At 37.6% G+C, this 12382-nt stretch overlaps 1 protein-coding gene across 4 annotated transcripts in view; it reads right to left on the minus strand.

The window, feature by feature from the left end:
* The window catches only part of CPD (carboxypeptidase D), an 80264-nt gene that overhangs the window by 44190 nt on the left and 23692 nt on the right, over positions 1 to 12382 (minus strand). For all 4 annotated transcript variants that reach the window (XR_007146836.1, XM_047832640.1, XM_047832639.1 and 1 more), the window contains 4 exons: positions 4899 to 5041; positions 3921 to 4090; positions 2556 to 2905; positions 955 to 1146 (listed from right to left, as the gene is read on the minus strand). Coding sequence is in view for 3 of the 4 variants with exons in the window: in XM_047832640.1 (XP_047688596.1) it covers positions 955 to 1146; positions 2556 to 2905; positions 3921 to 4090; positions 4899 to 5041 (855 nt within the window). In the remaining variant the exon portion in view is untranslated. The remainder of the gene's footprint in view (positions 1 to 954; positions 1147 to 2555; positions 2906 to 3920; positions 4091 to 4898; positions 5042 to 12382) is intronic.

The raw sequence follows: 12382 nt of genomic DNA on the forward strand, positions 1-12382 counted from the left end.
TATTGTACATTAATAAGGTGTTATCTCTTCCAGATCTTTTGAACAGAGAAGTAAAACCATTACCTTTTCATTTCTGCCCTCTGTTCATACTTTGAGAGGAAAAAAATCCAACTATATAAATTATATTGTTAGTACTACTCAACTGTCAATAATCCATATACAATGACATGATCACAAAGTTGAGTGGACACGACTGATCAGAAGGAAGTTCTATTTTACTGGTACATAGGTCACTAAAACATTGTAAAGAAACAGACCAAATGGAAGTAAGAAAATTGTGGTATGCTTACACTAACATATCATGAAAAGCTAATCAAGAACATAGTTGGAAGTTTAACCAGATGGAGAAAAAAGGGTTGAACTTAAGTTTATGTCCCTTTAAAAAGGAGTGGAACCCTATTATTATCATTATGATGAGAAAAATCTGAAAGTGAGTGAAAAAAACATACATTATTTTTTAGTAAATAAGAGCCATTACCAAAGTGGAAAACTCCATTAAATATAAACTTGATAGGGGCACCTGGGTGGCTCAGTCGGTTTAGCGTCCAACTTCAGCTCAGGTCATGATCTTGTGGTTCATGAGTTCGAGCCCACATCTGGCTCACCGCTGTCAACTTATCAGCACAGAGCCCACTTAGGATCCTCTGTCCCCCTCTCTCTGCCCCTTCCCTGCTTGCGCTCTCCCAAAAATAAATACATTTTAAATTATATATATTTATACATATTTATGTATATACATATATATATGTATATATATGTATAAACTTGATATCATAATTGTTGACTGAACTAGCCTATCTTTTAAGAATACAAAAGCTGCAACAATTATATATTATAAGAACAAAATAAGAAGAAATTCTTAGGAAACAACCAATTCAAATTCTCTTCTACTCCCAAATGATCATAACATACGATGATCAAAAAGGTCAGCATTAATAGACGCCTCTTCTTTACCTTCCTGGGCCTTTTCATACCCATCAGGATTCATGGATGGCATAAGGTGAATTCGAGTGCTGAGAACTAGATCCGTCACTTCAGGGTCTGTTCCAAAGTTCTTACAAAGGTATTCAATGAGGTTCAACAGCAGTTCTCGTCCAACCACTTCATTTCCATGCATATTTCCAATGTACTTAAACTCCGGTTCACCTGAAAACAAAATGATTACATGGAAAAGTCTTTTTACCTTTTTATTTATCATGGACTCTATTTTTTCCCCAACACATACAAAGACCCTGAACTAAAAGTTTTTTAAAAGATATATTTTGGCAAAAGAAGCAGTTAAAAGTATGTTATAAAGCAGCTTCCTTACTAACATATATGTCTAAGCAGGCTCAAAGCATACACAAACAGACACACACACACACACACACAGACACACACACACCCATATAATATGAAAATAAAAATACTATTAGGAAAAGACATGAATAGACACTTTTCCAAAGAAGACATCCAGATGCCTAACAGACACATGAAAAGATGCTCAACTCATCATCAGGGAAATACAAATCAAAACCACAATGAGATACCACCTCACACCTGTCAGAATGGCTAAAATTAACAATTCAGGCAATAACAGATGTTGGCAAGGATGTGGAGAAAGGGGAACACTTTTGCCCTGCTGGTGGGAATGCAAACTGGTGCAGCCACTCTGGAAAACAGTGTGGAGGTTCCTCAAAAAATTAAAAATACAACTACCATATGACCTAGCAATTGCACTACTTTTATCCAAAAGATACAATTTACACAAAAGATGCACAAATGCTGAATCGAAGGGGCACATACACCCCAATGTTTTTAGCAGTACTATCAACAAGAGCCAAATTATGTAAAGAGCCCAAGTGTCCATTGACTGACAAATGGATAAAGAAGATGTGGCATGTATACACACACACACACACACACACACACACACACACACACACACACTGGAATGTTACTCTGCAATCAAAAAGAATGAAATCTTGCCATTTGTGACAACGTGGATGGAACTGCAGTGTATTATGCTAAGTGAAATAAGCCAGTCAGAGAAAGTTAAATAGTATACGATTTCACTCATACGTGGAAATTAAGAAAGAGAAGAGATGAACATAGGGGAAGGGAAGCAAAAAGAAGATAAAAACAGAGAGGGAGGCAAACCATAAAAGACTCCTAAATACAGAGAACAAACTGAGGGTTGTTGGAGGGGTGTTGGGTAGGGGGATGGGCTAAACGAGTGAGGGCATTACGGAGGGCACTTGTTGGAATAAACATGGGTGTTGTATGTAAGTGATGAATCACTAAATTCTACTCCTGAAACCATTATTACACTATATGTTAACTAACTTGGATTTAAACAAAATTTAAAAAATTTAAAAAGTACTATTAGCAGAAAAAATCTAATCTATACATTTTATTAAATACATGGATTTTCTTCTTTTCTTGCCAAAGATTGGTTACATTTTCTTTATTCCACTTATACACTCTAAAGGTGACATTTCTAGATGAAACATAGAAATATGGTACATAGTTCTGAAAGGCACTACTGAGATTATGTATAAGACCACACAAATTACCTGGTTCATGGACACCTGGGTTATCAGATATCTCCATTACATAAAGTTCTCTTGACTCTACTGATTTTCCCAAAGAATAAAGCCGGGTGATGTTAGGATATTCATTGGCAAACCTTCTCAGGAAGATTTCCATATCAGGGAAATGGTGGTGATGAAAGTCCTTTGGCTGAATTGGCTGGTGTAAGGATTGGGTTCCAGGAAGATTATTAAGCAGAGCAACTGTGCTAGCGGTTACTACCATCTCAGTTGTGTCAGGGATTATTGAAGCCACAGTTGGCCGAAGGGAAAAATTCACCTTTGTGGCTGGTCCTTCTTTCACTATTATGTTATTAATAGTCAGTGGCATATACCTGCAAAAAATGTTTTTTGAAAAAGTGGGTGGCTTGCAGTTAAATTCAAACACACGATGCTTTTACATTATAAAAGCACAATAGCCCTTTCAGACTTTTACACTTAGTGATCAAAATTCGAACAAAATACAGATAAATGGGTAAATTCAAGACTTTTAGGATACGATCTCAGAGAATCCCTGATGACATCTTTAAAGAACTATTTCTCTTACCTTCTTCTCAGTACCACACATTAGAATGCTTACCAAAAATTGCATGCCAAGGAGAAAAGAATATGAAACACAGAGGTCATTCACCCACCGCATCCCATTCCTTGCTGTGCCTTGTCAAACTGACTTTCCAACTACCTTTCTAAATAGGGAAATTCAGAATTAAATGAAAGGTTTTCAGTTAAATCCTTAGCAAGCCAAGCTTGCAGAAAGGTGCTCAGGGGAGGTCAGAAACCACTCATTTCATATATTAGAAAGCAAATGATAAGACAGCTCTTTAAAATGTCTTTTTCAGAGCTCTGAGTTTGTTCTACTCTGTTATTCACTAGCGTTGAGGCAACGTTTTACACAGCTGACCATCTTTTGAATCAACCTTTTAAACTGGTCCTTCCTCACAATTTTACAACCATACTTCATATCCAGTTATACTGTTAGACTATATGACAAAAGCCTCCACAATACTATATTCTCATTATACAAGGAAAAACAAAGGCCAGATAGAGCAAACAACATTTCCTAGACTATATTTCTGTCTTAGCTATAAACAGAGGCTTGATATTTTTAGAGTCTAGTTTAAAATTTTTTCTTAATGTTTTTATTTATTTTTGAGACAGAGCATGAGCAGAGGAGGGGCAGAGAAAGAGGGAGACACAGAATCCGAAGCAGGCTCCAGGCTCTGAGCTGTCAGCACAGAGCCTGACACCGGGCTCGAACTCACGGACTGTGAGATCATGACCTGAGCCGAAGTCAGACGCTTAACCAACTGAGCCACCGAGGCACCCCTAGAGTCTAGTTTAAATTCTTACCCAGTTAAAACTGCTGTAATGTTGTAAGTTCCAGGAACAAGTAATCTGTGGAAATCACCAAATCTGCCTGTTGTGATATTATGATTAATACCAGCCACTGAGATGGTTGCGTTCTCTAAGCCAGATCCCGTTACTGAATCTTTAACAAATCCTTTAACTCCAATGTGGACCTAAAAAAACAAGAATCAAAGTAGACTGCTCAAAGATAATTCAGAAGGCAAGAGAGCATAACCCCTCTGCATTGATGCTTTTTTTAAAGAATTTCTTTTTTTTTAAGTTTATTTATTTTATTTTGAGAGAAAGAGACAGAGAGCGTGCATGAGTGGGGGAGGGGCAAAAAGAGAGAGGGAGAGAGAAAATCCGAAGCAGTCTCTGTGTTGTCAGAACAGAGGCTGATCCCACAAACCATGAGATCATGACCTAAACCAAAACCAAGAGTTGGATGCTTAACTGACTGAGTAACCCAGGTGCCTCTGATGCTAGAATTCCTAAAAAAGTATGTTACTACTATTTCCCTGAAATATTTTTCAATGCCTCCAAGTTAAAATAAAATATAGACAAAAATATTAAATCCTTAAACTTAAGTCATATGTGTCTGACATCTAGACTAGTAATAGACTTTTGAAATTCCCTTTCCTCTAAACCAGACTTCTAATTTTCTCGACAAGCAATAATTTCTCATTAAGTAATAATTGCTGGTATGTCCAATAGTATATTATCCTGCCTGATGTTTAAATTAAACTTGCGTCCATGGTTCATACAGCGGTAAAGCCTCTCTAGCTCATATGATCACATGACATTGTAAGAACCTGACAGTACAAACCTGATTATTTCAGTTTATAAAAGTGTTCTAGGACAATCAGAGAAAGCCCTCTGGAGGACATGAATGGTTAAAGATTGCTACTTAAATGCAACTGAATTTCTCCCTTATATCATCCATTATTTCTGTACCCCACCCTTCCAGTCAGCTACTTTTACCTTTTCAATCAATGTGATCAAAGACTCACGATTGTTCTCCCATTCTTGTCGAAGCTGTGAAGCAGGGGGGTACTTGCAACAAGACAGTTCTAATGTGATCTCAAAACAGTTGGCCCATACATAATTGTAATCTTGCATGCCACCTGTAACATAAAGGAAAAAAAGTAAGTTTACTCTTGGAATTTTACTCTCAGAAAGACCAAAGAAATTAAATCAGTCATCTCTGCATGTATAAATTTTCTTTTCATAAAATTGTTTGAAACTGCAGAAAGCTCTTGGATTATAGAGGAGACTAAGAAGGAAGGATAAAGGAATATACACCAAAAAGGAATATGCATACATAAAGCAAATGTATCTGACTGGTGGGATGAACACTTAGGAAGAGCATAAACACATGGGTTAATAACAATAGCAATAATGCTAACAGCTCTACAATTTGAGTGTTTACCACATGCCAGACCTATTCTATGAGCTCTATGAGTATTAACATTTAATCTTTACAACAAGTGTATGAAGCAGGTGTTACCATCTCACCCATTTTACAAATGTAAGAAGTAGGATACAAAGAGAGAGGTTAAGATTTTTGATAGCATGAGCATGAAAGATACACATGATCTTAAAGTTGTGAAGGATGTTCATGCTAAGCATTAAGTGCCTACTATTCTAACTGTACTCCCTTTTATGAAGAAGGTGGCAAGAGAAAAAAAGAAAGGCCAAATCCAGGGTGGTGCAGTTCCACAAATCGGGGGCGTGAGGGAGAAGACACAACAAACCCTTTCAAAATGTGTTCAGTGGGAGAGGGAAGTAAAAAGGGGAAGAGGCATCCATAGCCAACTACTTTCACCACTTCTACACCCATATAAGCCCACTCACTCATTCCGTAGAAAGCTTATTACCTTATCATTCCTGTCACTCGATTTTTAAAAATAGACTTTATTTTTTAGGGCAGTTTTAGGTTTACAACAAAACTGAGCAGAAGGTACAGAGATCTGCCATATACCTCCTGCCCATTCACAAGAATGGAGTCTCTCCTTATCAACATCTGCACTAGAGTGGTACATTTGTTACAACTGATAAACCTACATTGTTCACACTTCCTTACCACTCAAAGTCCATAAATTACATTAGGGTTCACTCTTGGTATTGTATATTCTAAGGGTTTTGACAGATGTCTAATGACATGTTTCCATCATTCCAGTATCATATAGTGTAGTTTCACTGCCCTAAAAATTCACTGTGCTCCGGGGCACCTGGGTGGCTTAGTCGGTTGAGCGTCTGACTTTGGCTCAGGTCATGATCTCATGGTTCGTGAGTTTGAGCCCCATGTTGGGCTCTGTGCTGACAGCTCAGAGCCTGGAGCCTGCTTCAGATTCTGTGTCTCCCTCTCTCTCTCTGCCCCTTCCTCGCTCATGCTCTGTCTCTCTCTCAAAATAAACAAACATTAAAAAAAAATTCATTGTGCTCCATGTATTTATCCCTTCCTCTTCCTTAACCTCTGGCAACTACTAATGTTTTTACTATTTCTGTATGGTTTTGCCTGTTCCAGAATGTCATATAGTTGGAGTCATATAGTATGTAGCCTTTTCAGATTGGTTCCTTCCATTTAGCAGTAGGTATTTAAGGCCTCTTCATGTCTTTTCATGACTTGATAGTTTTCTTTTTAGTACTGAATAATATGCCATTGTATGAATGTACCACAGTTTATTTTACCCGATCACCTACTGAAGTGTGTGTTGGTCGCTTCCAACTTTTTTGGAAACTTTTTAAATGTTTGTTTATTTTGAGAGAGGGAGATGGAGAGAGAGAGAGAGAGAGAGAAAGTGCAAGTGGAGGAGGGACAGAGAGAGAGAGAAGAAGAGAGAGAATCCCAAGCAGGTTCCATGCCCAGCATAGAGCCTGATGTGGGCTCAACCTCACAACCATGAGATAGTGACCTGAGCCGAAACCAAGAGTTGGATGCTCAACCAACTGAGCCACCCAGCTGCCCCATTGCTTCCAAGTTCTGGCAATTATGACTAAAGCCACTGTAAACATCTGTGTGCAGACTTTTGTGTGGACGTAAGTTTTCAACTCCTTTGGGTAAATACCAAGGAGCATGGTTGCTGGATCATATAGTAAGTATGTTTAGTTTTTCAGAAACAATCACACTGTCTTCTGAAGTGGTTGTACCATTTTGCATCCCCCTACCAACAATGAAAGAGAATTCCTGTTGCTCTACATCTTTGTCAGCATTAGTTGTTGTCAGTGTTCTGGATTTTGGCCATTCTGCTAGGGGCGTAGTGGTAACCTATTGGTTTCATTTGCATTTCCCTGATGACATACAATATGGAGCATCTTTGCATGTTTATTTGCCACCCGTTTAACTTTGTTGTTGAGGTATCTGTTAAGGTCTTTGGCCCATTTTTCAATCAGGTTATTTTCTTATTGTGGAGTTTTAAGATTTCTTCATATATTTTGGGTAACAGTCCTTTACCAGATGTGGTTTCTTTCTGTTTTGGGGCAGAATAATATTCCATTGTATGTGTATACCACATTTTCTGTATCCATTCAACTGTCAGTGGACATTTAGGTTGTCTCTTGGCAACTGTAAACAATGTTGCAGTGAACATGGGTGTGCAATTATCTTTTCAAGATCCTGCTTTCAATTCTTTTGTATATATACTTAGAAGTAGGATTGCTGAATCATATGGTAATTCTATTTCTAACTTTTTGAGGAAGCTCCATACCATTTCCTATAGCAGCTGCACTATTTTTATATTCCAACCATGCATGGTTCCAATTCTCCACATCCTCACCAACATTTGCTATTTTGTCTTTTTTCAATAGTGACCAACCCAAAGAAGTATAAGGTGATAAGTCATTGTGGTTATGATTTGCTTTTCCCTGATGATTAGTGATATTGAGCATCTCTTCATATACTTATTGTATATGTATATTTTCTTTGAAGAAATGTCTACTCAAATGTCTACTCCCCTTTTCACTCAGACTAAAAGCCAAAGTCTTTACAGCAGCCCACGGCCCTACATGATGTCTTCCACCATTTCCCTTCCCCCTTTAACCTCCTTTCATACTCTCTCCATCACTCTGCATCCACCACAATGGCCTCTCTGCTGTTCAGTGGACACACTAGGTACCTCCTGAATTTGGGTCTCTGCTCTAACTCTTCCCTTTGCCTGGTATGTTCTCTCCCAGATAGCTGTGCTTGACTAACGCCCTTACCTCCAGGTCTTTGCTCCAATTTCAACTTGACAGTGAGGCTTGCCCTGACTTCCCCATTTAAAGTTGCTACTTACTTTTTCCCCACTACTATCCCCAAGCCCATCCCACCAATGCTTGCAATTCCCCTCACCCTTTTGTACTTTTTTCTTTTTTTTCTACAGTACTTAACAATTTACCTATTAGGTTTATTATTTACTGCCTATTTCTCCCTGCTAGATTATAAACAACATAAGAGCAGAGATAGCTGCTACATTCACTGATGGACAGTCCAAATACTAGAAGAGTATCTGGCAAACAGTGGTCTTTCAGTAAACATGTGTTGAAGGAATGAAACTAAGTAGCTAATTAAGATTACTGTTTTGAATGTATTAAAATTGAATGCCCATTGAATATCTATGTAGAGATATCCAACAGACTTGTCTTCCTAGAATATATGCAAGTTCATAACCACCACAAGCCCAGTAACTTGGTCTTAACCTTTTTCTTAGAAGGCAACGTATCCATCTTTTGGCTTCTGCTTATTATCCAGCATCTTGGTACTCACTTTGGGTCTGGCATCTATGATTATCTTTGGTTAACTCTCATTTGTATGTACACATGTGGACATACACGTACCATTCACCATACATAATATTTATTAATCTTTACCAATTCTTTTAAAATTTTTTTTTAATGTTCATTTATTTTTGAGAGAGAGGGAGAGAGACAGAACATGAGTGGGGGAGGGGCAGAGTGAGAGAGGGAGACACAGAATTCGAAGCAGGCTCCAGGCTCTGAGCTGTCAACATGGAACCCCATGCAGGGCTCAAACCCACGAACCACGAGATCATGACCTGACCTGAAGTTGGATGCTTAACCGACTGAGCCACCCAGGGGCCCAAATCTTTTCCAATTCTTACTACCATATTGGTCATAGTACAATGGTCATTGTGTGTAAGACATTATACTAAGATTATATGGATTTATAAATAAGAGACATACCTTTTTTTCTTAATGTTTATTATTTATTTTTTTATGATTTTTAATGTTTGTTTTTGAGAGAGAGAGAGAGTATGAGTGGGGGAAGTACAGAGAGAAGGGGGCACAGAGGATCCAAAGCAGGATCTGTGCTGACATCAGCGAGCCCAATTTGGGGCTGGAATTCACAAACCGAACTCATACACCGTGAGATCATGATCCCATGCGAAGTTTGATGCTCAACCAACTAAGCAACCCAGGCATCCTAAGAGACATACCTTCATTCAGAGTTTAAAGTCTTGGTGAGGAAGCAGAACACAGAACACATAAAAATAACAATTTCAGAAGAATGCAAGTACGACTAATACAAGTTTTTTTTTTGCATATGTAAAACTTACTGGCTGTGTTAAATTGCAAACATGGCCAACTCACACTTGAATTATGCCAGAAGGCAGTGAAGTAGACTGCTTACAACACTATAATCACCAGGCTTGAGTTCTGGCATTCTTTTGTCTGTCCCTTAATTGTCTTACTTCAGTAGCAATTTAAGAAATACTAGCTAAGAGCAACAACAAGACCATGTTTACAGTAATATTTTGGAGTATTATCTAATCAGCTTTTTACACTTAACTTTAATAGTACTGTAATTAGCCAGTGCCAATCAATGACACATACAAATATATTCCTGGAGTGGGGGGTGGAGGGTAAGGACAGAAGTCTTTAAGAAATAAGACTTCGGAGCACCTGAGTGGCTCAGTCGTTGAGTGTCCAACATTGGCTCAGGTCATGATCTCATGGCTCATGAGTTTAAGCTCCACATTGGGCTTGCTGCTATCAGCAGAGAGTCAGCTTCACATCCTCTGTCCCCCTCTCTCTCTGCCCCTCCCCTGCTTATGTACATGCGTGAGCTTTCTCTCTCTCTCTAATGTTTAATAAACATTTAAAAAGTTTATTTTTTTATTTTTATTTTTTTTAATTTTTTTAAATGTTTATTTATTTTTTAAAAAGAGACAGAGTGAGAGGCAGAGGGGCAGAGAGAGAAGGAGTCACAGAATCCGAAGCAGGCTCCAGGCTCCAAGCTGTCAGCACAGAGCCCGACGCGGGGCTTGAACTCACAGAGTGTAAGATCATGACCTGAGCTGAAGTCATGATCAACCGACTGAGCCACCCAGGCGCTCCAAAAAAGTTTATTTTTTGAGACAGAGAGAGACAGAGCATGAGCAGGGGAGGGGGAGAGAAAGAGAGGGAGACATAGAATCTGAAGCAGGCTCCAGGCTTTGAGCTGTCAGAACAGAGCCCAATGCAGGGCTTGAACCCACGTACCGTGAGATCATGACCTGAGCTGAAGTTGGATGCTTAACCGACTGAGCCACCCAGGTGCCCCCCAAAATAAAATTTTTTAAAAAGTAAATAAAAATTAAAATAAGACTTCAAGAAAAGAAACTATATCCAGCAGCGTCCAATCCCACAAAGCACACACTATAGCCATTTTTAAAAATCATATAACACTAAAAACAATCCAAAACTAAAGGTCAGATTCACGGAGACAAAATTATTTTTGTAGGTCCCATAGATTTGAGAAAATATTACAGTGAATGTACCTAACTGTAACACATCTTTGTCAAGTTAATGTTAGCTTCACAGCATAGAATCTAGTGGAAACACAAAATATGAATTAAATCTTGGCATACATTCCCCAAATGTTCCTTTGATAAGACACTAACAGAAAGCCATGTAAAATAGTATTGGAAATAAAAGGATGACTATACTACATTTAAAAAATTCAAAAATAAATTCCTTTCCCATATTTTAGCAATAATCAGAAAATATAATGGAAAAAAAAAGATTTCAGCAACAAAACCCATAATACATATAGGATTAAATGTAATTAAATACATAATCAATAAGTTAATGTAAAATTTTACTGAGGGATGTAGATTTCACACTTCTAGATAGGAGGCTTATACAGATATCAATTTCCCTGAAATTAATTTACAAATATTACTCAGAAAAATAGATTCTTATTGGGACTGAACAAAATGATTTAGAATCTGAAAAAATAAATGGATGACAACATCCAAAAACCTTAAAAAATAAGAATGATAATAGGGACTTGTATTGCCACATATTAAGATATCATAAAACTATAGTTACTAAAGCAGTGCATTAAGATCAAAATAAATGGACCAATGGAACAAATTAGAAAGCCCAGTAACAGAAACAAAAGAATTTGCAACGTGATTAAAGACACATTTAAAACCAGTGGGGAATGAATTAGTTGGCAACTGTTACATGAACAACTGATCAACTATGTGACAAAAAATATAGGTGAGTTTAGCTCATATCATACCAAATAAACTCTTAAACTCATATGGAATTTGATGTAAAAGTGAAACCACAGACAAAACTAGAAGTTAACATAAATATTTTTATACTTTCAGGATTAGGAAAGTCTAAGTATGACAGCAAAGTAGTAGGAAAGCATAAAAGGAAAAAAATGATAGATTTAACTAGCTAACAATTGTACAATATTTGTTGATTCAAAAACTACCTTTACAACCTGGAGCCTGTTTCCGATTCTGTGTCTCCCTCTCTCTCTGCCCCTCCCCCGTTCATGCTCTGTCTCTCTCTGTCCCAAAAATAAATAAACGTTGAAAAAAAAAAATTAAAAAAAAAAACTACCTTTACAACCATTTAAAAAAGAAACTAAGAAAAAAAAAATCCATAAAAATAAAGGGAGTATAGAACATTCCTGGGTAACAAATGAATAATTATGTGTATAGAATCTTCAAAATAGGCACAACCTTAACACAGAAATGTCTTTTCCAGGAATTTATTCCAAGATAATTGCTATGGGGAATGAGGACTGTAGTGTTTAAACTGAAGGAGAGGGGCATCCGGGTGGCTCCATCAGTTAAGCATCCAACTCTTGATTTTGGCTCAGGTCACAATCTCACACTTTGCGAGTTCAAGCCCTGTGTTGGGCTCTGTGCTGACAGAGCAGAGCTTGCTTGAGATTCTCTCTCTCCTTCTCTCTCTCTGCCCCTCCCCTGCTTATGCTCTATTTCTCTGTCTCAAAATAAATAAACTGAAAAAAAAATAAAAATAAACAAATTGAAGGAGAATAACACTGGAAACAACGTGAATACTCAAAAGTGGTGGATCAATTCATAAATTATCATATAAAATGGGCTACTATGCTTCTAGTTAAGGTGTGGCAGACACACATTTATGGGAATGATATTTACCATGTAATAACAAAAAAAGGCTATAAAACAGCATATGGAGACAAATCTTTTTGCATGATA

The sequence above is a fragment of the Prionailurus viverrinus genome, chromosome E1 (assembly GCF_022837055.1).
Source record: "Prionailurus viverrinus isolate Anna chromosome E1, UM_Priviv_1.0, whole genome shotgun sequence".
In the NCBI taxonomy this organism is placed as follows: Eukaryota; Metazoa; Chordata; class Mammalia; order Carnivora; family Felidae; genus Prionailurus; species Prionailurus viverrinus.